This window comes from Pseudorca crassidens, chromosome 3 (assembly GCF_039906515.1).
Source record: "Pseudorca crassidens isolate mPseCra1 chromosome 3, mPseCra1.hap1, whole genome shotgun sequence".
NCBI classification, from domain to species: Eukaryota; Metazoa; Chordata; class Mammalia; order Artiodactyla; family Delphinidae; genus Pseudorca; species Pseudorca crassidens.
The window spans coordinates 139,699,135-139,725,304 of NC_090298.1; the positions used below are offsets into that span (position 1 = coordinate 139,699,135).

Sequence of the window (26,170 nt, forward strand, 5' to 3'; positions counted from 1 at the left end):
TGTACTCTCTATTCATATCTTTTGACCATTTTTCTATTTGATTGTTGATGTTTTTAGAGTTGATTTGTAGGAGCACTTTTATATCAAGGTATCTAGCCTTTGTGACATGAGTCAGAAATATGTTTCCACTCTGGCTTTTGACTTTGTCGACAGTGCTTTCTGCCTTCCAGACATTTTTGTTTTTGTATGGTTGGATCAGACTTTATGTCATAGCTTCTAGATTATGAACTGTACTTGGGAAAGTTTGCCCCTCTCCATGGTTAGAAAGGAAATTTTCCTCTAGGATTTTTATGATTTTTTTGAGGCATGTAAATCTTTGATCCTCTTGGAATTTATCGTGGTTCATGAGGAGGTATGAATCCAACTTGACTTTGTCCTGATAACCACCGGCCTGCCCACCACCCTCTATTAATAACAGCTCTCATCCCAGCAGTTCGAGGGGCAAGGGCAGATCACAGCATAGATGGGGCTTTGGATTTGAGCCTCTGTCCTAAGAACAATGGGAAAGTGAGGAGTGGCGGGACGGGAGTGCCATGATCAGATTTGCATCTAGCCTCCGAATGGAGACTGGAGAGCATTGGGCCAGCATATTGGAAGCCATCTGTGATCCCAGGTACATCCCTTTCACTGCTAGTGGGTTTCAGCTCCTGGGTCTCCAGTCCTCTCTCCAACACCACTTCTGGGTGAACTCCTAGGGATCTTGATATCCGCATAGAAGCCCCTCATACCCTTGGCCTCTCACACCTCACTCGTGATTGACGGCCTCAGTTCCTACTTCACTGGCACAGTTGGAGCAGTTGGAAGAAAACTTCCACAAACCCCACCTGCACAGCCACACACCTGCATGCACTGCCTCCCTGCTTATTGCCACAGATGGACTATCTAGGCTCCTGAGCACAGCCAGTGCCACCTCTTATGCCAGGGCCAGTCCTTCTTGCCTCCTCAGGGGCATCACTCCAGGAATCCCCCTTTCTCCAACATATCGAGTCTTCCCCTTCCAGCTGATTGTGCAAACATGCTGCTGTGCCTCTCATCCTGAAGAAATCCCTTCTCTGGACTCCACGCCACCAAAGCAACTACTCCATCTTTGCTCCCCTTTGCAGCAGAACTCCTAGAAAGCTCTCACTGTCCATATTCCTCCCCTCCCCTTCCCATCAGATGTCCACTCCTGTCACCCTTCCTGTCTGTGGCCTCTGCATTGCTAGGCCCAGCCATCAGGTCTCAGTCCTCACCTCACATGACTGTCAGCACTGATCAGCATGGGGATTTTGCCATCCCCCTTGATGCACTCCCTCCACTCAGCTTCCAGGACTTCCTTCTCTTTTGCACCCCCTTGTAACTGTTGGAGTGCCCCCGAGGGCCAGGGGTGCACAGCTGAGCTCCTGATGCTTCCAGCCAAACCTGCCAACCTACAGTCTCCCCACCTCTGTTGATGGCAACAGCATCCTTTCAGTCACTCAAGCCAAAATCTTCCTTGACTCATGTCTCTTCGACTCCACAGTCTAGAGAAATCCTCTTGGCTCTACCTGCAGAATCAATCCAGAATTCAGCCACTTCCACCCCCTACACCGCTTCCACTGGCTGCAAGCCACCATCACCTCTCCCCTACATCACTGCAATAGCTGCCCCACATGGTATGACCCTTTTAAAACATAAACCAGGTCATATTATCTCTGCTCAAAACCCTGCAAGGGCTCCCATCTCAGAAAGAAGATAAAGTCCTACAAATCACCTACAAGGCCCCCCCAATCTGCCGCCCAGCACTAATAGTGCCCCTTACCCTGCTCTGCTGCCTGTCTCTTTCCATGACACTATCGCCTTCCAGGTGATGTACTGTTTATTATGTTTATTGTATCTCAGCTGTCCTCTCACTAGAAGAGGACAGGGATGCTTAGGACAGGGATGTTTGTCAGGTTCACTGCTGTATCCCACTTTCCCCAGAACAGCATTTAGAACAGTAGGCACTCAGTGAATGTCTGTGGGACAAGTGAAGAGGGTGATGAGTGAAGAAGCTGTTGCAAGTCAGGAGATGCTGGTAACATGGATGAGGTTGTGGTATTGGGGAGAGGCCCAAGGGGATGGGCTTCAGAGCAACAAACAGTGGATGTGCCAATAGAGCATGTCGAGAAGGACTCCTCATTTTCCCATTCACCAGCTGGGCAGGAGGGGATGCCATCCACAGAGACCAGGAGCTGGAGAGGAGCACATTTGTGGGCAGAAGATTGTGAGTGTGACTGTGCATCCCTGTTTGAGGAATCATGGGATTATTCAAGGGGAAATCAAGCAGGCAGCTCAAAAAGGGAGCCTGGGCCTCAAGGCATGGTCAGGACTGGAGATCTACATTTGGGACACTTCCACCTATTGTAGCCATGAGCATGGAAGAGCTCCTTGGGAAAGATGGAGAGAGGAGACTGATGAGCAGGGAACTGAAAAGAAGAAAGCTTAGACTTGCTCCCTGAGGAACCTTGGCATGTGAGGCTGGGAGAGGAGACTGAGTCAGCTGAATAGCCAGGGAGGTGGGAGGACGTGTCTGTCATCTTGGAAGCCAAAGGAGGAGAGCACTTCTAGAAGGAGGGAGAAGATGAGTCCAAGGAGGAGAAGAAATCCTGTCAGGCTTATTGATTGGAGGAGGTCGTTGGAGACATGGTGAGTGCCATTTTGGTAGAAGGATAGGAATGGAATCCAAACCGTAGGGTCATGAGGTGAGTGGAAGGTGAGTGAGAGGAGACCCCCTCCTTCCAGCAGTGCAGCTGTGAGGGAGAGAGGAGCTGGGGCCGGAACAGAGGAGGGTGTGGAACAAAGGATGGTTTCTCGTGTTCAGAGCTGTGGGAAAGGATATGCTTGAAGGGCAGGCTTGACCAGGGGAGCTTGGGGGCGGCAGGGTCCCAAAAGGAGGAGGCGGGTCATCTCCTCTGAGTTGTCAATGAAAATAATCAATAAACAATCTATAAAAGGCATAGAAAAGAGTTTTACTTGAGCCAAACTGAGGAATATAGCCCAGAAGCCAGCCTCACAGATAACTCTGAGAAACTGCTCTAGAGAAGCATGGTTTTCAGCACAGTTTTATGTCTTGTCAGAACAAAGAACCACAAACAAGTCAGGGATACATTCCTTCAAGGTTTCAAAAAAACAGATCAGCAAGTACACAGTGAGTCAGTATGGCTTTGGCACCTGGGAAGGGAATCTTATCATGAAAGGAGTACCAGCATTGGTGTCCCAGGAAGGGAGGCATTTAATCTTTATTTTTAACATGGACATTCTTTACTTCTGGTCAATGTGCCCTTTTCTTTAATAATTAAAGCAGGTGTACAGTGTATGTTTGATAGGCCACAAACAGGATGTTTTAGTTAGCAGAAAATCCAAGTTAACTCATGTATAAGCCAGAATGACTTCCCCATACCTCAATATGTGAACATTTCTTCTATCAGAGTTAACCTGAGGGGCACAGAGCAGAGGCCAGGCACAGGTGCAGGTACAGGCAGGTGTGGGCGTGTGGCATCAGAAAGGCAATGGCAAGTCCATCTGGTGGCTTTTATCTTTTTTGTAAAACAGAGAGCAGGCTGAAAGAGAGATGCCAGCTGTACGGATGTCCACGTGGCCAACAACCTGCCCGGCCCCTAGTCTAGGCTTAGGGAACACACAGCCCACTCCCCCGCCACGTTACGTTCTCAGGCATTAGCACCATCATGCATTAGTTTCTCAAGCGAAAAATCATTATCTCATCTCTCTCCTTCCTCTATGCCCGATGCACCTCTCCACTCATCCTCCACCATTAAATCCATGAGCAAGTAAGTCCTGTCTGTCCTCACTGATAAGTACCATCTGACTCACTTCTCTTCTTCTCCACTGCCAGCCCCCAAGTCCAGGCCATTGTCACCTACAGGGGGACAACTGCAACCCATCCTCATGCCCACTCACACTCCCTCAAATCAGTCCTCTGTGCAAAACTCTTCAGTGGCCGCCACTGTCCTTCAAATCATGCTCCGCTGGACAGTGACGTGGAAACGAGATGCTGTGGTCTGGCTGGCTTGCCTTCTCCCCAGGCTCTCCTCTGCTGCAGCCCGCTCAGTTTCGCCTGGACCCTAGATGCCCAGTGACCTTGGCGTGTTCAGAGCTTTTCCCTCCTAGCCACGCGCTTCCCTCCCTGTTCCTCTCCCCGATAACTATTCCTCACCCTCTGAACTCAGCCTAGCCTCCCGACCTGAGTCGGCCCAGTCTGGCTCTGGCCCCTCATTACGTGCTGGGAGCTTCCTGTGCTTCCTCCTTGTGTCGTTGTTTTCTTAAGTATTGATCCATCCAAGGAAAATTCTGTGAGTCAGAGATCTTGCCTTTCACCATTGGTCCCATTAACCTGCACCCAGTGGCGATCCGTAAATATGTGTGGGCTGGCTGACTGCCGAGGGCCGCCTCCCTGTGCCGGCCTCACTCTCCAGACTGAGGTCTGGGGCCTGCCAGGAGAGAGCAGAGGAGTCACTTGTTTGGCAGCAACATGGCTTTAGTGGAAAATGTGTAGGATTTGAGAGTCAGGAGATTTCCTTCGGGGATAAATTCCACCCCTAACCAACTATGTTGCCTTCGACCAGTCATTTCTTTCTCTCTGAGCCTCTGTGTGGTCATCTGTCACATGGGTATGTTCATCATACCTCAAAGATTGTTGAGAAGGTCAAATGCTGTCATAGATGTGCAATATGGTTTGCACACTGTAAGGTGAGGAACACCTGAGTGTTCTCCATGGGGCAAGTCTCAGCTTGCTGCACCAGCCTTCCCTGCAGCAGCCACCTGTGCTTCCAGACTCGCCCCCTTCAAATCCCCCATGCGCAGCCAGGCTCGGCACCGCTAACCCTGGAGCTGGGCTATGGGCCCCCGACCCCCCTACATGTCAGCTTCAGCCACACACTCACACATCCAGTGCACCTAGGAGTATTCTCACCTCCGCCCAGAATGTTTTCTTTCTCAAGTCTCTCCCTTTCCACGGAAATGAACCAACCCCTAGTGAGTTCCAAAATTTGTTCTTCAAGCAGGAACAGGTCTGATTCCTACACTGCCTGCCAAAACCCAACACGGATGGGCCCCAAGCAAGAAGCAGCAGCAGCCTCATGTAATGCATGCAGGAATCAAAACTTGCTGGATTGTCTTTACCAGGCACACGCCCACCCAGCCACTCCAAGGACAGAGGCACTCCCTCTGCCCTGCCACTTGGCTTTGGGGCCAATGACAGCATCAAAGCCTTGCTAGGAGGGGTGGCCAGGAGCTGTGTGAGAGAGTGGCCGGCCTGGGCGAGGGGACCCTCTCTCCCTTTGATGCTGACTGTGGCTTCTCTGCTTGTGTTTTGCAGGTCCTCCCGTAAGTGTCCTGGATTATGCTCTCTGCTCCTGAAAGATAAGACATTTTGTTTTCTCTCTGTGTAGCACTTTCATGAAAATAATATTTGATTAGAGTGGTCTGTCCTTAAAGTTAAATTCAGTCCCAGACAGGGCCATATTTTTTTGTGATTTGTAGATGAATGCAAGCACAGGATTCCATGGGCTTGACTTGCCCAGTGAAGCATCCTGTGACTGTTTTCCCTGCAAGAGAGCTGACATGAGCCTGGCTGCTCCTCACCAAATCTCTGGCTCAGCTTGATGCACAGCAATGCAAGCACCATGCCCATATTTCCTAAATGTTCAGCAGCAGTTGATCTGTGTAAACATTTTCGTCTCACATGCTTTGGCAGAAAGAGCTCTGGAGTCAGGCAGTTATGCCAGGAATATGTTGCGCCTGACCACTAGATCCTGGGGTCCGTTTTCCTTCTTTGCCAAAATATTTGACTCTCTGGGTTGGGCAACAGAGACCTTGAGAGAACAGCTGGCCAGTGAGGGTGCTGAGTTTGAGAAGCGTGTGATTGGTGCCCAATCCACAGCAGCCCCGGAAATCCCATTCCTTCTCCAAGACACGTGACAAGTCTGCCTTTGATTCATCTTGGCAGTTTTTCAGAGCCTGATAAATCCTGATGAATGAATTCAAAAAGCGCATTGACAGTCCTCTTGAGCCAAAATTAACCTTCTAAAGGAATTCCTTTCAGATGAGCAGCTTCGTTTTACTTCCACTTACCATGATTCATTTCCCGATCAGCACCCTTCAGAATCTGGACCTCTTGATGCATGTAGCAGCACCACATTTAGCCAGAAAGTGAGAATGTCTAGATTTATGGGCTACGAGCAGTTTTTCACAGTTGAGTCCTTCCTGACTGTCACATGGAGGCTAGCCTGCGTGAACTTGCCGAAGTGTGTAATGCAGAGGGCTATGGAGAAAATTTGGTTTTTTGTGTTTTTTTTCTTTAAACTTGGCTTTTAAACGACTAAGTGGATTAAACAAATGCAGAATTCTCAAGCTGCAACCTGAGATGGATGCCAATGTATGGGACACTGGCGGGACAGCCACTGCTCCGAGCACATGGGGTCAGAGAAGCATCCAGTAGCAGTAAACGTGCCCCCATATCTCTGGTTTCCAAGGCTGTCTTCCTCAGGTCACCCCATCCCAGTGGCAACAGACGGGAAACCCATATCCTGCTCACTAGGCCCCAGATCAGGCCCCATTTAAGGAGCATTTTCCATGGTAACTATGATGCCACCCTCCAGAAGCCCACAATCCCACAAGGTCCTTGCCATGTGCCTTGGCTGACGTGGGGAGGACACATGTGGTATGTGCCCTGGGGGCCCCTCCAGCCTGGCCCTATGAGGTGAGGAATGGGTGCGCCATCCCCCAAACCCACTGGAGCCTTGCATCCCCCCGCTTGAAGGAGTCAGTTACTAGCCAGCAGCCTCTGCTGCAAACCCTGCAGATATTGGGGGGATCTGGGGCCCTGACTGAGTTCTAAGTGTTGCCATATGGTTTTCTGCCGAAAGTCTAATTATTAATGACGTATTAATTACCACAGGGGCAATCAGGACGAGATGGCTACCCGGTAATTTGCCATATATTTTTTTGCTCTCTTTGCCCTTTACTCTCAAGCCAGTATTCTTCCTCTGTGCCTTTATTTACCTGTCTGCACTCCTCTCCTCCTCCTCCTCTGCTCCTCAGTGGCTGTGGTCTCTCTGTGGAGGGAGTAGCGTTAGCTCTGTGAAGATGCAGGATGTGCAGATCTGCAGGGCCCTGGCCTGGAGGGAACTGTCTGCAGCTCTAGCTGCCTTGCAGACAAATCAAATAGCCTCCAAGAAAGAGTCTCATTGGCGCGCTGAGTCCACCCAACACTGCTCTTCCTGGCCAGTGTGTCAGCCCTGAGCCCAGGGTCCAGCCCTTGGCTGTGGAGTGAGTGCCCTCCTGTGGGCGTGGCTGCCAGACTCTTTCCAGTGGACAGAAGACTCCCTGTCCCAGCCCACCATGTCCTGTCACCACTCGAGAACGAGAGACTGGTTAGTTCCAGTTTGGCCTTTTTGGTGTCGTTACTTCTCAGATCTTTTACAATTAAACCTAAAAGTTAGCTTATACTTGGAATGGATTTCCCAGCCTGGGCTGAGTGAGCACCACGTCAGAAGCAAGGTGAAATATGGCTGTGCCACTGTCCAGTCCTGCACGGAGATTAAGGCCCATGATAGCAGCATGCAGAAATCCTGATAAAGAAAGAGCAGAGGGTAAGCCTGGTGAAGGAGAGCATGGCAGGACCATCCTGTTGGGAGATTTGTTCTGTGCCACAGGCCAGGAGGATTCAGGGAGGGAAATGTTGATGGATTCAGAGGACGCTCTAGTGGCCAGCTCTGTCCAGAGTCAGGATTGGCTGGCAGTGGAGGGCGGGGTCAGGGGGTGGGTGTCCCCAGTCTTGCAGGAGCCACCTTCCCAGAAGGCTGTGGAGGGCCATCCAGCCCTGAGCATCAGGGAGACCTGGGCATGGATTCCAACCCTGCTGCCTCCTAGCTGGGTGACCTTGGGGAAGGCTCTGGCGTTCTCTGTGCTTTAGTTTCCTGTTCTGTGAAATGGGGTCATGCAAGGCCTCCCTAACAGCACTGGAGTTGGGATTAATTAAGACTGAGGAGGTGATGGCTACGCAAAATGGGTCACAAACCCAGCCTACAATTCTTGGTGGAAACTTTGGGGGGCATTTACCTCATGTCTCGAGTGGTCTGTGCTCCACCCACCCAGGCAGCCAGGGCAGCTCCCCCAGCAGCAAGCAGCCCAGCCCCTCAGACCAGAAACATCCTGCTCTGTGTGGGGTAAGAACGAAATGCGAAGCCGGCCATGATCCACCTTCACCCCACAGGAGCACACAGGGGATCAGGGCACCGCCACCTCCCAGCAGCCTTTCCTGATTGGCCCACACTCCTAGACATGGCAGCTAGAGTCTTGGGGAACCACAGGCTTTTGCTGGAACATTTCAGCCTCGTGTCCTGGGCCTGCTCGCTTCACTAGCTCAGGAGCATTGGAAACTTCATGACAGAACCACTCCTGGGATTACCTAGTTACCTTTTATACTCCAGGGTTACTCTTGATTGTAGGTGCCCGTGTCCAAAGGGGAGTGGGTGGGTGAGTGGATTTCTTCCCTCTTGCGCATTGTTGTCTCCTCTGAGCACACATGACCCAGGCTGTGAGCATCGGAGAGGCTGCTGGCTGATTGTGGGAATCATTTTCCTTGGGCGAGGGTCAGGGGACTCCAGACCAGCTGCCAGGGGTCCAGTCTACCTCCCACAGAGCTTCTTCCCCTCTGCCACCATCCCAGCCCTTCCTCCCAGGACGGAGCAGGCTGGGGGGTGGCCAGCAGGCTCTGTGGGTGATGAGTAGGAGTCCTCCTTCAGAGTTAGGCAGCTGGGAATTGAATCCCCTCACAAGCTGTGAAGCTGGCGGCAAGACCCTCAGCAGCCCTAAAATCTGTTTCCTTCCATGTGAAGAAGAGAGCTGGGATTTAGGTAAAGTGAGGTCACAGCAAATGGTGGTCAGGTGACTAAGGCCATTACAGGGCTGTCAGGGAATTAAGCCTGGTGTTTAGTGTATGAGGTTTTTGGCACTGAGCCTGGGTCAGAGACAGGGCTCTGTGAATTTGGGGTGGGGAGGCCAAGGGAGGGATGTGCATGTAGTGTGTCCACCTGGTATGAAGTTGGGAGCTTTCTGGGAAGGGAGCAGGTTAGGGCCCAGCAAGCCTTCCCCACTGCCCGTTTGCAGACAGCACTGGCAGCCCACGCCCTTGGCCCCTTAAGCTTCTCATCACTTGGCAGCCCTGAGAAGGCTGGGCCCGGTGAGGGGTGAGGAGAAGCTGGTATCATACCCACAATTACCCCAGGGCTGGGTTGCCCCTTTTCCTGAGGTCGCCCACCCCAGTTTGCATGCAACTCCACTTCCACACAGATCTGGGCATCTTCCCTGACTGGGCTGGCCTTGCCTGCTGCTGAGTTCAAGGTGTTTGTGCCTCCAGTGCCAGGAGCCAGCCGACTCACCCAGCTGTGTGCCTCCAAGCACCCTTGTTCCATCAGGCCGCACAGGCTGTCCCTTCGGTGGAGGGATACAGGGTGGAAGTGACACTCCGCCTGGCTTTCCCCAAAGGAGGGAAGCAGGCCCATGTGGGCAGGCGGAGGTTGGGAGGGAATTCTGTAGGCTCAGGGCACCCATGTGTTTTAAGCTGAAATTCAGCTCTCTCAGCCTGTAGAGGGCCTGGCTCCCAGCCCAAGCTCTGCTGACAGACGGGTCCATGCGCTTATCCCAGGGTTAGGGCAACCCCTGCAGCACAAGGGGCCTGGCCACCTGAGAGGCACCTCGTGTACTGAGTATTCACGGACTTTGAGTCTGTCTGACCCCAGTCCCATCCTGGCTCAGCTGTGCGGTCTTGGGTACTTGGCCTCTTAGAACCTGGGGAGATCACACCTACAGAGTTGGAGACTTAAAGGGGGGAACACACGCAGAGCCCAAGTGCAGCATGGCAGGTGGCAGCCCCTTGATAATACCTCTATCTTTCCTCACCCCACAAAACCTCGAGGGAAGGAAAGACAGGCTTAGGAAATCATTCTGATCCACCAACACACATTGGCAGCATTTGGAAAAGAAAATGGCTTTGAACAGTCAGTTTTAGAAAAAGTTTTTGAGGCTCCTTTCTTTTTCTTGAACTAAACTTCAAGACCAGCTTCAGGCAGTTTTCTGTTATGTTTTTCCTTTGTGCTAAAAACATGTCACTTCCTAAAGGGAAGTAAGAGCAAGAAAAGAGTCAAGCAGGATGCTTGTGGTAGAGACTGTGCCGGCCTCATATTCTGGATTAATCCAGTGTGGCCCCTCACCCCGTAAGGAGACCAGCTGAAACCAGGTCCATATATGGACCCGATAGGGGCTGTAGGGGGACAGGGCCATAGGAGCTAAGCATGTCTGTGGGGCAGGCTGTGGACTGAAAAGGGCCTCAGTCACCTTGTCCACAGCCTCCCTGTACAGAGGCCAGCCTGTCCTTTTCTGCTGCCAAGCGTTCATGAATAGCTCTCTGCTGATGACAAAAGAAGCATGTTTTTTATAAAACCTTCCCAAAATAGAGAAAAGCACAAAAAAAGAAAAAGCAATCGTCCATAATCCTACCACCCACAGATAAGTCCCCTCAATATTTTGGCATTTGTTTTTCCCATACTTTTTGTGTACAAATTTGTTTTTATAGTTATTATTCTAAAAATGGGATTACAGTGGACATACGTTTTTGTGGCCTATTTTTTTCCACTTAACATAGCATGAGATTTTTCCACATCATTAAGAATTCTTATAGAAAGTAATAGCTGCATAGCATTTTTTTTTTTTGGCAGTATGCGGGCCTCTCACTGTTGTGGCCTCTCCCGTTGCGGAGCACAGGTTCCAGACGCACAGGCTCAGTGGACATGGCTCACTGGCCCAGCCGCTCCGCGGCATGTGGGATCTTCCCGGACCGGGGCATGAACCCGTGTCCCCTGCATTGGCAGGTGGACTCTTAACCACTGCACCACCAGGGAAGCCTGCTGCATAGCATTTTATCACATATGTAATTGATTTAACCAGTCTCCAAGTTATATTATTTATATTGACCATCTTTCACCCTTGTAGTCAACGTCATGGGAATTAATCTAGGCTTATTTCCATGATTATCTCCTTTGTTTGTTTCTTTTGTTTTTTGTTTTTTGGTGTTTTTTTTGTGGTACACGGGCCTCTCACTGTTGTGGCCTCTCCCGTTGTGGAGCACAGGCTCCGGACGCACAGGCTCAGCAGCCATGGCTCACGGGCCCAGCCGCTCCGCGGCATGTGGAGTCTTCCCAGACCGGGGCACGAACCCGTGTCCCCTGCATCGGCAGGCGGACTCTCAACCACTGCGTCACCAGGGAAGCCAAATGATTATCTCCTTTGAATAAATGTCTAGAAGTTGAATTGCTGGCCCAAAGGGTTTGCACATGTTTAAGGCTTTTGATGTGTACTGCCAAATTGCCCCCCCGGAAGCTGTGCTAATTTACATTCACACCAACAGCACATGAATGCTGCATGTTGCCCCAAGCCCTGGCCAATCATGGGTATTATACTTTTAAATCTATGACAACATAAGTTAAAAATTTATGGATATACGTATGTATCTTGTTTTAATTTAGGGTGTATTTTCGTTAGAAGCACAGTCTCAGAGATTAAACTAGTGTTGATAAATATTGTGTAATTCTAACTGCCATCTGGTGGTAGAACTTGGAATTGCAGGTATAGAATTTAAAGAGATCACCAGCATTTGAGAGCTTTCAGATTCCAATTGATCCAGGGACAGCAGATATCATGCAATCAGACACACACGGGAGAATTTTGAACTCAGAACATTGTCAGTCCAAGGTGGGACCTGCAGAGGAGCCCTGGGCCCAGCATTCTTACATTAGGGGGTAGTAATCAGCATTTATGTTGATAAAGTGATTTTGCCATCTCATAAATAGCAGGCTTGGCTCTGTTCAACAAATACAGAAGGTGTATTGTGTACTAGGGTAGCACAAAAAGAATCAGACCCAGTTGCAGCCTTTGGGGAGCTATGGGGGAGGGGGACCAACAGCCAATTTACCATGGGATAGAGAGGGAGGGACTACTTGGGGTCACTGTGACCTTCCTAGAGGTTTCTTCTCACAAACTCTTTTTTTGCACTCCAAAATGTGGCTTCTGTCTAGGATGAAAAGACCTGTCTGTCACGCAAGGCTCAGTATTGCCTACATCTTGACTTTGGCACAGAAAAAGTCTCATCATCTCCTATTTACAACATCGAAATCCTCACATTTCCTCTTTTTTGGTATTTGGACTTTTTTGACTCAGCATTGAGCTTTAGTGACTTTCGCATTTGTTTTACACCTTCAGAATACAATTCAAACATTTTTGAAAAATGTGTATTTGGTAAATCTTCCAGGGCTTAAGATTTGTGTATTTGAATGTATGAGGAGAGTATTAGGTTGTGAGGTACATAGAAATGATGAAACCCAGTGAGGGCCAGTGGTACAGAGGCCCTGGAATGGGGGAGCATGCCCACTTCAGAAACACTATCGGTCATTGTCTCTGTGCCAGGTGCTTTTCTGGGTCTTTGGACTAGCACCAAACAGGAGTGACAAGGCCCCTCCCTGTAGTGAGGAAGAGAGAAACAAACAAGTAATAAGCCAACAAGATAGCTTCAAGCAGTAAAATATGCTAGAGAATAAAGCAGGGGACGTGATGAGAGGGCTGACTGGGTGGATGGGTGGGTATAATTTGGATTAAATAATCAGAAGTCTCTTGGGGAAGATGACATTTGAGGTGAGACTTAAATGATGAAAAGATGTAGCAATCTTTGAGGGGTGTTGAGAAATGCTTCTGGCAGAGGAAGAAGCAAGTGCACAGGTCATGAGGTAGGAACAAGCATCGTGTGTCCAGGGTACGTGCGAGGCCAATGTGGCTCGAGTGAGCGAGCAAGTGCCAGGAAATGGTAGAAGGGGAAGTCAGAGAGGTCTCCAAGGCTCTGTGGGATAGAATCTTATAGGCCACGGTGAGAGGCTGACCCAGGCAGGAGGCCAAGGAAACTTGGCTCTGTGTTTACAGAAACTACCTGTCCACAGAGACAGCTGCCTTGACAAGGGTGGGGAGTCTCTCTCCTCCCAAGGGAGCTAGAAAAAAGGACTGTCCACTCTCATCCCCCAGAAGCCTTTCCAATGGGCCTGGGAACAAGTGCACAGACCAAGTGCTTGCTGGGGGCGTGATTGCCCGCATTCCCACCCTGGGAGATTGATGGTCTCGGCCCTGCTGGACAGAGGAGGAAGCTAGGCTCAGACATTGATAGGACTTGGCCAAGAGACGAGGCCCACCTGCATGGCAAAGCCCGGATTAGCACGCAGCCTGAAGACTCTCCATCACACCAGCCACCCTATCAGTAAGCAGGTTGTGGCAGCAGACCAGGGCTCAGACTGTCTGTGCATTGGCAGAAGGGTCTTTCTCCTCTCACCACCCAGAGAAACAGATTATTTGGGGTGAATTTTCTGTTTCTCTTCCTCATCCCTATTTTTATCTGGCCCTGGAGCTCTCTCCCCATTATCAAATTGTTAAGACCCTTTCCTGCTTTCCATTAAAAAAACAAACAAACAAACAAAAACAGAAAACCAGTTCTAACTTAGATGAAGAAGAAAATTTCTTCATTCCACCTTCTTTCCTATTCCTCATCCATGTGTCTGTATCATAGTGATTATTAGAAATTAGGGTCCCCCTCGTGGTGAAATGTCCAATTCCGTTTCCCTGGCCAGGAGCAGCTGAGTGAAGCAAAGAGACCACAGCCATGATCAAGTCCCTTTCCACCCCTGCTGGTAGGCAGTCACTTAGCCCTTCTGTCCACATTTGCAGTGTGAGGCTTGGCCTGGATGAAAACATTAGGGATTGGATCTGTGCAGCTTTTCACAGTTTCAAAGTACATCATATCCCTGGACATGATGATTTGTGCCCATTTTGTGGACTGAAAAACTGAAGCTTAGAGTGGCCATGCCACTTTTCCAGATCTCACAGTGACAAGCACATGGGGCCTGGCTTCCCCCTGAAGACTCCCTAGACCTTCCCACACAGAGACATTTATGGCACAGTGGGTAAGCCTGTAATGCATCCAGACAGGGCCTCGGACCCCACAGAGGAAGGAGGAGCTAACTCTGCCTGGGACAAGGGGAGGCTTCATAGAAGAGGGACAGTTGGGGCATGTCTTGAGGGATGAGTAGGAATTTGGCACGAAGACAAGGTAGGAGGCATTCCATGCAGCACCAGCACAGGCACAATGTAAACGGCAGGGAGTGAGATGTGGTCCCATGTGCCAGTGGACAGTGACTCTGAGGGAGGGCAGGGAAAGGCGGGAAGATGATGTTGAGTGAGGGGCCCCCACCCACCCAGAGGGGTGTGGGCAGAAGTGTATATTGGAAAGGCCTCCCTGGCTACAGGGCAGAGACTGGAGGAAGGGGGTCCAGGTAGAAGGCAGCTACAATAATATCAGGCACTGAAATAAGAATGTCCCAGTAAGGATGGAGTAAAAGGGGCAGACTGGAGAAATGAGGGCTGGCGGGAGTTGCAGGCTGGCTCTGACAGTTGAGGGACCAGAGCCAAGCACCACCTATCTGGGGCGGGGCGGGGGCCAGGCAGAGCTGCACGTTGTCTCCAGAATCAGTCATGGGGGCATCGACAGCCTAGGCCCCGGGGGACAGCATAAGCTCTGTGCAGAAATGTGGGATATGAGACAGGGCCTCTGCCTGGGACCAGTTTTGCAATGAATAACTCAGACTGTTTGGAGTTAATCAAGTGAACAAAAAAGGACCACAGGGCACCACACATTCATATGCTGTTTTGCACTCTCATAGTTCAAAAACAGCTTTGATTGTAATAATATAATTAGTTAAATGATTCATCTGTAATATCCCAAATTCATCTGTTTTTAGATTTCAACATCCTACATCTCATTTTCATCTGAGCCTTGCAGTGCTTCTCCCCATCTCCCCAGATTCTGGGTGGAGCAGGGAAGGGATGAAAGAAGATTTTCCAAGCCCCAATAATGGCCCCCAGATTGGAACCTTGGGGAGCCACAGCCGGGCCCTAGGGAAAGGCCACCGTGCTGGCCTTTCCTCCCTCCTCCCCAGGGTCCCTCAAAAGCCCAGGACAGGTGCTCCTTCACCCAGGCTCCTTGCCTTGGGCCCATGCTTTATCCCATGTCCCTCAAGTGTCACATGTGGGGCAACCAAAGGACCAGAGGGCTGAGCTGCTACTCCTGCCCCCAGTTCCCAGATGCCCTGCTTACCCTCGGCAGCCTTTTGCATCGTCCTGGCAGTGGCCCGGGAGCCCCCAGCCCCAGATACAAAGCTCCGAGGGAGGTGCCATCTTCCCACATCCAGCTCTGGGATTGCTATCAGCAGGGACAGGCCATGGAGGGCCAGCAGAAGTTCGTCCTGCCCTTTGCAGGTGTGACTGTGACAACATCTTTGCTGGCCCCTCTTCCCACTTCCCCCAGGCAGCAAAGCACCCTCACCCCCCCACACACAGGAAGAGCATGTTCACAGACCTGCACTAAGCCACTGGGACAAACTCAGGTCTTCCAAGTAAATAGATTTGAGAGAAAGCAGTTATTTGGGGTATGAAGCTGGTCCACCCAGCTCCTCCTGAAATCAGGGATTGGCCCCCTGTCCTGCCCATGCAGTGAAGAAAGAGTGGGCTGTGGGGCTCCGCAGACCGTGTGATCTCAGGCATGTCCCTAACCCCTCTTCAGCCATTGGGGGAGCCAGGTAATTGACTCCATGAGAGCCCTAACACTGGGCATACAGGCTGGGTTCAGTGACAGTTCTTGCCACCGTGATGATCACTGACCCCAGCAGGGGGAGCCCTTGAGTGTCCCCAGTGCCCAGCTCCCAGGATGTGGCCCAGAGGGCAGGAGTCAGCGGGTGGCTATGACAGCCGTCAACAGGTCAAGAGTGCCCTCTGGTGCTCCCAGGCCAGGCACAGGCATCAGTAGGAAACTGGACATTCATTCACAGAAGAGTTCCCTTGACAGCTGGTTCACTCAACAAATATTTACTGTGTTCTCACTATTTATGAGGCACTTTGTTTGGCATTTGGGATACAATTAGTGAGAAATACATCTGGAGTCCCTCCCCCCATGGAGGCTGTGATTGAGTGGGAGAGAGAATCAAAATTCAGGGCCAGGAAGGAACAACAGGTTGCTGCGAGTGTATTTGACCTGAGCCTGGCCTGGTGGGAGTCGGGGTACCGACTCCCACGAAGGGAGATGTGAGCCGAGGTCGGAAGGCCAAGTAGGGGCTGACAAATGGGAGCTTTGGGGGAATGTCCAGAGAGAGGGTACACCCAAGACAGGCCTGGCTGGGAGGGAACAGGAGAGTGGGGTCAGGGGCCAGCAGCCATGGAGTACCCAACTTCATTGAGCAAGTGGTTGCCTCCCTAAGGGACCACAGGGTGGAGGAAACTTGCAGTAGCATCCAACCTGGGAAGGTCCAGGCTTAAACAAAAACTTTGCAAACCTATCAGGCTGCCCAGGAAGCAGTGAGTTCCCCGTCATTGGAGGTATACAAGCCAGGGCTGCATACCCACCTTTCAGGAGGGACATCTAGGGAGAGGTTGGCCCCAGTGGGTCATCTTCCGTACAAGAGCGGGTTCTTCCACTAATGGGTCCTCCCTTTTGGGCTACTTAGACCCAAACTCAGTGGGACAGGGTGGCACGAGCCCAGCCGGGGAAGGTGGCACTTCAAAGATTCACAGACATCCCTCAGAGCCAGGCCTCTAGTGGGCACTGGAGCCTCGGGGACAGTCACAGTGGGGAGGGGAGGCATTGGGAAGACAGAGTAGAGGGTCAGTAACGGAGGAACTATGTGGGATGAGGGGGAGTTGAGGAAGACTTCTCAGAGGTTACACATGAGTCTGGAAGGAGGACCATGGAGGCAGAGGAGGGGTCCTTGAATGTCAGGCCAAGGGGCACTGCGGCTCTGCCCTGAGGGTGGGGGTGAGGCTGTATTAGGTGCTGATGAAGCCAGAGAGGGATGGTGAGGTGGGAAGCATGCGGGGTTTAGGCAGGAGATTTAGGCTTATGCCCAGGCCAAGATGGCCATGCCTGGCCTCCCCAAGCTTCAGTTTCTTCATCTGTGGAATGGAGGTAATAATGGCACCTGCCTAACAGGGCTGTGCTCAGGGTCAGTGACATCCAGATGAGAAGGCAAATGTGTATGTCTTTTAGTTCCACCCCTTTTCCTGGATTCTTACCCCAAAACTGGCCCAGCACATTACAGTCACACTCATTCAACCCTTTTGTGTGCCAAGCTCCAGGCTGGGCACTGTCATCTATAGGAAACCATTCCATCCACACCACACCCACTCTCCAGAGGAGGAAACAGGCTCCAGGGAAGTTAAGCAGTTCACTCCAAGGTCTGCCAGGTAAAAACAAAACAATCAGAATGACCCCCGCTCCTTCACTGTGTAGGAAGGATGGGCATGTGGGGATAGGAGGCAGGGAGGCTGGTGGAGACTGGTCCAGAAGAGAGGCCAAGTCCTAGGCAGGGGTGAGTGGGGGACTGGATGTGGACGTGGTTTGGAGAGATGGTTCAGAGCTAGAATTGCAGGCTCACAAGCTCATTGATACATTCCAGGGGCCAGCCAGGTGAAGAAATAGGGGAAACTGGCTGGGTGCAGGAGAGTGTAAGGAAAAGTTGGGCTTGGGATGAACTGGGGGGATACATGCCCCATCTAAAGGGGGTGCTGCAGCTCAGCCCAAGCAGGTCGATCATTACCACATCTCCTAACATATCAAGAGAAGCTGGAGGGACTTCCCTGGTGGTGCAGTGGTTAAGAAGCCGCCTGCCAAGGCAGGGGACACAGGTTCTATCCCTGGTCTGGGAAGATCCCACATGCCACGGAGCAACTAAGCCCATGCGCCACAACTACTGAGCCTGTGCTCTAGAGCCCGCGAGCCACAACTACTGAGCCCACGTGCCACAACTACTGAAACCCGTGCACCTAGAGCCCGTGCTCCACGAGAGGAGCCACTGCAATGAGAAGCCTGCACACTGCAACAAAGACCCAACGCAGCCTGGAAGGAAGGAAGGAAGGAGGAAGGGAGGGAGGGAGGGAAGGAGGGAGGGAGGAAGGAAGACATAAGTTTATTTTTAAAAAAGAGAGAGAAGATAGAAATACAAGTTTTATACAAAATCTTTGGATTCTTAAGGATTCCAACCAATCCATGAACAGTGGGTGACAATTGTGTCATCCATGGAAACCAAACAGGGCCTACCCCAAAGCCCAGGGTTTCAGAGAGGCTGGAAATTCAAACATGAGTGAGGATGGGAGGAAGCAGGCGAGTGGAACCACAGACTAAGGCTCAGGGCAAAAGGGCAGATCAGGAGTGTGGCCTGGGGCATCAGGGGTCCCTGCAGAGCACCCGCTGTCGCCTCTGTGTCTGTTATGAGTTCTCTCAGTCACTCTGTCCCCTGGTGTCTTGGTAATGCTGTGTCTCAGTCCCACCGCCTGAGCTGGGCTGTCCTAGGCAGGCCACTCCCCTTTAGACTGCCTCCATCATGTAGTTCCAGTCACAATGGGACCGTCACCCTTCTGATCCATCCTGCTAGATCTTCACCCTAGCAGAGGCTGCCACCAAAATGGGTGCCTCAGCCTGTCTGCTATTTCCATTGCCTTCCATCAGACCAGCCCCATGTGCCTGAGCTGGAGATACCAGGCTAGAGGCAGCTCTCAGCAGACAAGCTCCATTCACTGATCCAGCTTCCATCATCCCACACCCAATGGGAGTCAGGTCCATCACTACCCTTCACCCCACCCTGGAACAATTTTTCATGATACCTAACAGGGTAATCATGTAACAGGCAAATGTGTAATTTAAGCAGGTAGTTTGGGATCAATTCAAAGGCATAGCACCATCTCTTCTAGCCACGATGTATAACGGACATACGTGTAATTGCTTCCAGTGCATATGCAAGATATTCACTGAGCATGCCCTCTCTGCAAAATAGAAGCCAACTGGCTTTCTGGCCTCACAGAATCATAGACCTAAAGGGACCTAGAGATTTTCTAGGCCAAGGGTTACAAACCCAGATGCCCCTACAGAGCTGGCAGGTCACCTCAGCAGGATAGCAGGCCAGGTGTGAGGCACTAGGGTGGGGTGGAGCCTGTAGCCCTGGGGCAGTGCCCAGCTAAAGGAACACTTGACCCAGCAGGTATTGCCAAGCACGTGGACCCAGGGTGCAAGATCTTCAACTTTTCAAGGAAAGTCCATACTCCAGATGTTTATGTGAAATGTCACAATTTTTCAATGTTGCAACTAATTCGGTTAGTTTTGCTTTTTTTTTTTTTAAGTGCATGGACCAAACCAAACCTGGCTCCAGGCCAGCCCTGCCCTCTCCTGTACAGACGAGGAGTGGAAGGGGGCAGCGTGGGCAGGCCAAGGAGCAAGTGAAGGGCAGGGCTCTGACCTCAGCAGGCTCCTAGGTCCCCACCAAGCTAAAGCCCTCACAGCTTGCTATGAGTTAGATGCAGTAGGTGACTGCAGAGCCCACTCTACAGAGGGCCCCAGCTCCCAGGAAGGGGATCCCCAGGAGGAACCCTGTGCCACCACCAAGGCACGAGCTGCAGCCAGGCTGGGCGTAAAAATTGGGGGTCCTTTCTTCCCTTACCCTACGGTGGAATCCAAGTCTGGGAAATTGCTAAGCCCGGACAGTCTTGCTGTGGCCCATGTGTGTGCAAACAGCCTGGCCTGAGAAATCAGAACCGCATGGTGCTGACCTGCCCAAGGGGGCTTCCCACCCACCCCCTTGCCCACTGGACAGCCCTAATGAGACAGCCTTTGCACAGGAATGTGCACGTCCCAGGCTGGGACCCCAGGCCCCAACAGCCTTGTAATTTGATGAATTGTCAACATCTGGGCCATAATTACTGGGCCCTGGACCGATAATCCTGGTAAGCCCCCTCATCCAGGGGCCCTGTTCTGGTGCATTGGAGGGCTCCATTCCCCAAGGGGAGCTGTCAGCATTAATTACAAACAGAAAACAAGATAGTCACCCAGCTCCGGCCAGTCTGAGCATTTACTCCTGTCTCCGTCTAAACACAACCAGTGTACTGATTTACTTCAGTTCAACAGATACTCTTGCCAATTGGGAGGGCTGAGCCATAGCTGACAGGGAGGAACAGAACCAGCCAGCCCTGTGCAGAGGAAATGGTTGACACAACTTCATTGCCTCAGGGTTCCTCCGAGGCTTTGTTCCCTGATGAACATTGAGAAGCTCCAGTGATGGAGTTCGCATACTCCATGGCCCATACTTACTTCCCCAAGAAACCTCCCCTCTTTTGCCATAGTTAATATTTCTCATAAGATGGCTCCATGGAACCCTGCTTAGGAAATAACCAATAGGGTGACGGAGGGAGGGAGCAAACCCATGAAGGTAAGAGATGACAGCAGTGGCACAGCCTGGCGTCCCATTGCCAGCCACTAGGAAGGCCACACAAAGGTCCCTCCCCAGCACTGCCCACCCGAGAGCCAGTGCAGACTCTACCTCTGTGTCCACTTCCCTGTAGGGTCTCATGACTTGGGTTGGTCTGAAAGAGGAGACAAAGGAGACTAACCTGGGACCCATGTTGAACTTGTCATTTGAGAGAAGGATAAGACCTCCATTTTATGGCTGAGGAAACCGAGGCTCTGGGCTGCTCGGGTCCCTGAGCGAGGCAAGGGGCATGGGCCAGCACGGGGGCTCTGTCCTCCTGGCATGCGATTCAGCGCACCACAGGGTTTTGTTTGCTTCCACACATCCGAAAGCATCCTGGAGCTCAGCTGATCTGCACCAGGGAGGAGTGATTTAAAGCAGAACCCAGGCTTGTATACAGCTGTGGGGCTCCGTGGAGGGCAGAAGGGGATGAAAACCTCTGGTGAATTCCACAGCTTTGATCAGGCAGGGGAGGCAGCCGGCAGGAACCGAGCACCTCCAGGCATAGTGCTGTGGCATCTGACTCTCAGGATCACCCATTCTGTGGAAGCTGAGGCTCAGAGAGGGGATCTGAACCCAGGGAAGGCCCAAGCCCTGCCCTCACTCCATGGGCTGCCCAGTGTCGTTCCTTCCGCTCCTCTGGTAGGCGACCCAGGGGGAGGAGCAGCTGGAGCGGCTGATGGTCGAGGAAGGGGAGGGCTGCCTTGATGGAATAAGACCCCATGCCACCAAGGCCATACCTCCACCCAGTCTGGGGCTCTGCTCGTCCAGATGGCCTGGCTTCCCAGAACCAGTTTGTCAGCTGCTGGGGCACTCAGCCTAGACCTTGCCCTGCCTTGGTCCAGCCTGACTACTGTACCCACCCCATGTTTGTCCTTGGCTCCCATCTGACCAGCCCCTGACCCTTCCCTCCTCTCAGAGCACCCAGAGCCAGGCTTGGGCCTCCCTCCAACACATGGAAACACCTGGTTCATAGATGGTCCACACAGCCTGCCATCAGAGTTGCTTTGCTAAGACTCAGCCAGGCCCTGAGATGAGAGAGTCCAGTGAGGCTGGGAACATTGCCCTCCGGGAGACCCACAAGCAGAATGATGGCTCAGGCAAATCTTGCAGGAAAGAAACCTATTTCATAGGGTGTAACCCCTTATTTGACCATAGTATTCCCTTCCCCAGGCAAGCCTGTTACACCCTGCAAGACACTGTTCCTTGGACACCTGTTTGGGAAAGGCAGTATGTAGAGGCAGGGCCCGTCCTCTAAGGTTCACAGCCCAGGGCCCAACCTCCCCCAGGATAAGAGGGGTCAGAATCATGCCCCAGAGCTAGGCAGGTCCATCTGACTCCAAAGCCAGGTTGTTTCCCCCTCCACCCAACCCTTCTGTGAGTCCCCTCTTCAGTGACTCCCAGTCACCACTGGTTACCTGTCAGCCTCTCCAAGGGTCAGCTGTTTCCCCAGAGAGAGAATTCAAGGGCCTGGGCACAGCCTTCTTGCCTAGGTGTCACCAGAGGTGAGCCCAGAGCCACCTCTTCAGACTAAGGCCATGGCTGTGGGTCAGCTCCACCCACAAGGCTGGGCCAGCACCCTCTGGTCTCTAAACATTTGCACGTGGGCATTCTGTGTTTGCCAAGGGAATCTTCTTGGCATCATATCTAGCCACATACAGCTCCAATCTTGGGTTCCCAGGGAATTCGAGGTGACTTTCCTTCAGCCCTGTGATGGGCGTTTCCAAGATTGCTGCTCTTAATGCCCCTTCTTGCCATTATTCAGAAACTACAGATTTGATTCATGTTTTTAAAACTCCAAGACCTGGAGCAAGGGCTCTGTGATCCCAAATACAGGCAGGGCCCTGGGTGGGAAACTTGGTTTTCTGCCACTTACAGGGCTTCTCACAAACGAGAAAGTAGGGGACCAAGGCTGCACCATCAATGTGCCATCGAGGACAGTCTTGGAGTTGGCAGAGGGGAGCATCCTGCCTGGAAGGCAGGATTCACTCTCAGGAAGGGGCAGCTGAGGTCTAACGCTCTCAGAGACAGCTGGTGGCACTGATTTTTTCCCCTCTGGAGTCAAAGCCAAGGCAACATCCCCAGGCTCCCTTCTGCAGTGGACACTTCTAGAAAAGCAGGGCACCATGGCGCTGCATGCTTCACGTCAGCTGGAACTGGCCCTGGCAGAGGGTCAAAGTGAAAGAGGGTCCAGGGAGCCCTTGCCCAGGGAGGGTCTGCTCAGTGAGGGAGACAGATGTACCAGGAATCCTGGAAAGAAGGCAAAGCCTATGAACCTTCTCCCTAGGTTCCCTGGACAGCCATCTGTCACCCCCACTACCCTGTGCTGCAGAAGAGGGAGCACTCCATAGAGAGTGGAACCTATTTCAAGCCCTTGGACAATCCCACTGACTCAGCTTCTTCATCTGCAGGAGGGGGCATGGCACCTGTCTCCCAGGGCTGTGGCAAGGGCAAACCCTGTGAGGGATGCAGAGTCAAGTCCAAAGCAAACCCTGCTCTGGCCTTTATCAGGGACACCTTGGACTCATCACGCTGTCCAGTTCCAAGGCCTGCTCATGTCGCAGCTGCTGCTGGTGACTTAGCAGTGAGGCCTGCTGTGTTCTCCCTCCTGACATATGAAGAAAAGAGCTTTATTTAGTTCTAAGCTGCACCTTAGTCTCCTTTTTTGTTTGTTTTGTTTTGTTTCTTGTGATGAGGACTTTTAAGATCTACTCTTTTAGCAACTTTCAAGTATACAATACAGTAGTGTAAACTAGAGTCCTCATTGCTGTACATTACATCCCTAGAACTCTTGTAACTAGAATGTTGTACCTTTTGACCCCTTCATCCATTTCACCCACACCCACACCCACACCCATGCCCCCTTCCTTCTGGCAACCTCTAATCTGTTCTCTGTATATAGGAGCGTGGGTTTTTTTGCTGTTGTTTTGTTTTAGATTCCACATATAAGTGAGATCATGTGGTATTTGTCTTTCTCTGCCTGACATTTTTACTTAGCATAATGCACCTCAAGTTCCATCCATGTTGTTGCAAAAGGCAAGATTTCATTCTTTTTTATGGCTGAATAGTATTCCAGTGTGTGTGTGTGTGTGTACCACATCTTCTTTATCCATTCATCCATCGATGGACACTTAGGTTGTTTCTATGTCTTGGCTATTGTAAATAGTGCTACAGTGGGGGTACAGATATCTTTTCAAATTACTGTTTTCATTTTCTTTGAATAAATACCCTGAAGTGGAATTGCTAGATCATAAGGTGGCTTTATTATTTGAGGAACCTCCATACTGTTTTCCATAGTGGCTGCACAATTTACATTCCCACCAGTAGCACACAGGGCTTCCTTTTTCTCCACATCCTCACCAACACTTGTTACTTCTTGAAAAGGAAGGAGCTTTACTTAGTTCTAAACTGCATCTTAGTCTCTTTTTAATTTCCATCTGCATTATGGCTTTTTTTAATCCATGCAGAATAGAGAGGGGCAAAGTTTGCACTATGTTTGGGCTCACGTCAGCAGGATGGACAGACACATGCAGGGCCTGGGCACAGAGTCTGCAGTGGCAACCACACTGGACAAGGTGACTGGGGGCCCGTGGACAGGCGAGATCCAGTGGGCAATGGGACAGAGCAGGGAAGGTTTGAACAGAAGCATGCAAGGGCAGACAAGAGGGGAGAGTGGCCAGAGGCCAGGCAAGACCACTGCCGTGGCTTGAGTGTAGTGTGGACACAGAACTGAAGTGCCTGCCATGTCGGCTCCAGCCCCCACTTCTTCTGGCTGCATGGCCTGGGGCAAGGCCTTCCCCTCACTGGGCCTCAGTTTCCTCCTCTGTAAGATGGGTATGATAACACCTTCCTTACACAGGGCTTCTGTTGTGATTCAGGCAGAGTGTGGAGGCCACCAATAGCCCCCAGAAGAGACCCAGGATGGAACTGGGCCCTCTGTGTTATGGCAGCTGAGAGGGCTAGGGTGAGGGGTCCCCCATAGAGATGCCCAGAGGGACATGGCCCTGAGGAGGCCTAGCAGGGCCTGAGCATGGAGGGGTAGATGAGGGGCAGGACCTACTTTTAGAGGACTGCTAAAGGGAAAAGGCTTTTCATATGGATCCAGGTCAGGACAGCCAGGAGCTGGCCCAAGGAGACAGGCCAGCTAGGACAGCTTCTGATGAGCTGCAGATGGCGGGGACCGAAACTGCACCTGACCAGGAGCCCCCAGAGCCTGGGCCCCCAAGACCTTGGAATGGCCCCACTCCCCCTCTCCTGGGACCCCAGCTGCCCCCAGGCCATCACCCTGACATCCAGACCCTCAACTAAATGTGAAGGGAATGGCCAGAAGCACTTAGGAGACCAATTTTCAGAATTGCCCTGGTTTCCTGCCTGGAGTGAGGCCCTTGAGTGAGGGCACCAAGCAGCAGTCGCTCTCACAGCATCTGGGGAATCTGCAGATGGCTGTCGGCCAGGGCAGTCTGGAGACCCAGCCAGGAAAACTGGCTGTTTACCACTGGAACCAGCAGGCAGGTGGACCCAGTCCATGGCGCCCCCATTGGGTTCCTCTACACCTCCACAAGGGTGTAGAGGAATCCAGTGAGGCTTTGTCAGGTGGGTGGACAGTGGGAGCTTTTGGGCAGTGGTCACCAGCCGTCTGAAGATACCACAAAACCCCCAGACCACTGAGAGGCCCCAGCTCTCTAGACCCACCCTTGTATTATTTGACTTTTGCCTTCAAAGACCACAGCAGTGCAGGGAGCTGAAAGAGCTTTCAAGACTCTTCTTGTTATGTCTTAGTTCAGGCTACTCTAAGAAAGTACCATAGACTGCATGGCTTATAAACCACAGAAATCTATCTCTTCAGTTCTGGATGTTGGGAAGTCTGAGATCAGAGTGCCAGCACAGTCGGGTTCTGGTGAGGGCCCTCTTCTGGGTTGCAGACTTTCAACTTCTCACTGTGTTCTCACATGGTGGGGAGAGAGGGCTAGAGAGCTCTCTGGGGTCCTTTTTATAAGGGCACTAATCTCATTCATGAAGGCTCCACCTTCATGACCTCATCACTTCCCAAAAGCCCCACCTCCACATACTATCCCATTGGGGGTTAGGTTTCAACATATGAATTTGGGAGGGACACATTCAGTCCCTAACAAGTTACAAGTGACAGAAACTCAATTCAAACTGGCTTAAGGAAAGAAATGTATTCGCTGACAAACAGAAAGAAGTATGCAGAGGTAGTTTCAGCTTCAGGCCCTTTGCGTGCCTTTCTCTCTGTCTCTCAGCTCTGCCTTCCTCTCTGTTGGCTCTTTCTCAAGCCATGTGGTGCCCCCAGGAGCTCCAGGATTAGCCCCATCAGGAGAAAAGAATCCTTTTTCTTCTAAAGCTCCACCATTCAAAGTCCCAGGCATGACACTCATACCTGCACTACTCACCCTGGCCGAGGGAATATGGTCACATGTCCAAACCCTATGGGGTGGATGGGGGTGGCTTTGGAGAAGAAACGGGCTCTGTTATCAGAGGAGGGGATTCTGGGCAACAAACAGCACAGAGATGCCCCCACCCTGAGTCCACGTGGAATGTACCCAAGACCATGGGCTCGGGGCAGGCTTTGGTCTCTTGTCACTCAATTGTGCCTCTGGGTCGTAAAACACAGAAGAAATGCCTTTCCTGTGTGTAACCTCTGTGCTCTCTCACTCTCTCTCTCACTCTCTCTCTCTCTCTCTCTCTTTCTCGTTTTCCAGGGACCACTGGGTCTGGATGGCAAGCCCGTAAGTGATAACAGGGCAGTTGTAGGTGGT

At 51.7% G+C, this 26,170-nt stretch overlaps 1 protein-coding gene across 1 annotated transcript in view; it reads left to right on the forward strand.

The window, feature by feature from the left end:
- COL23A1 (collagen type XXIII alpha 1 chain) overlaps nucleotides 1-26,170 on the forward strand; it is a 352,859-nt gene that overhangs the window by 301,228 nt on the left and 25,461 nt on the right. Inside the window, exons 4-6 of the mRNA XM_067732638.1 lie at nucleotides 5,336-5,343; nucleotides 6,917-6,943; nucleotides 26,114-26,140. Of these exons, the coding sequence (XP_067588739.1) occupies nucleotides 5,336-5,343; nucleotides 6,917-6,943; nucleotides 26,114-26,140 (62 nt within the window). The remainder of the gene's footprint in view (nucleotides 1-5,335; nucleotides 5,344-6,916; nucleotides 6,944-26,113; nucleotides 26,141-26,170) is intronic.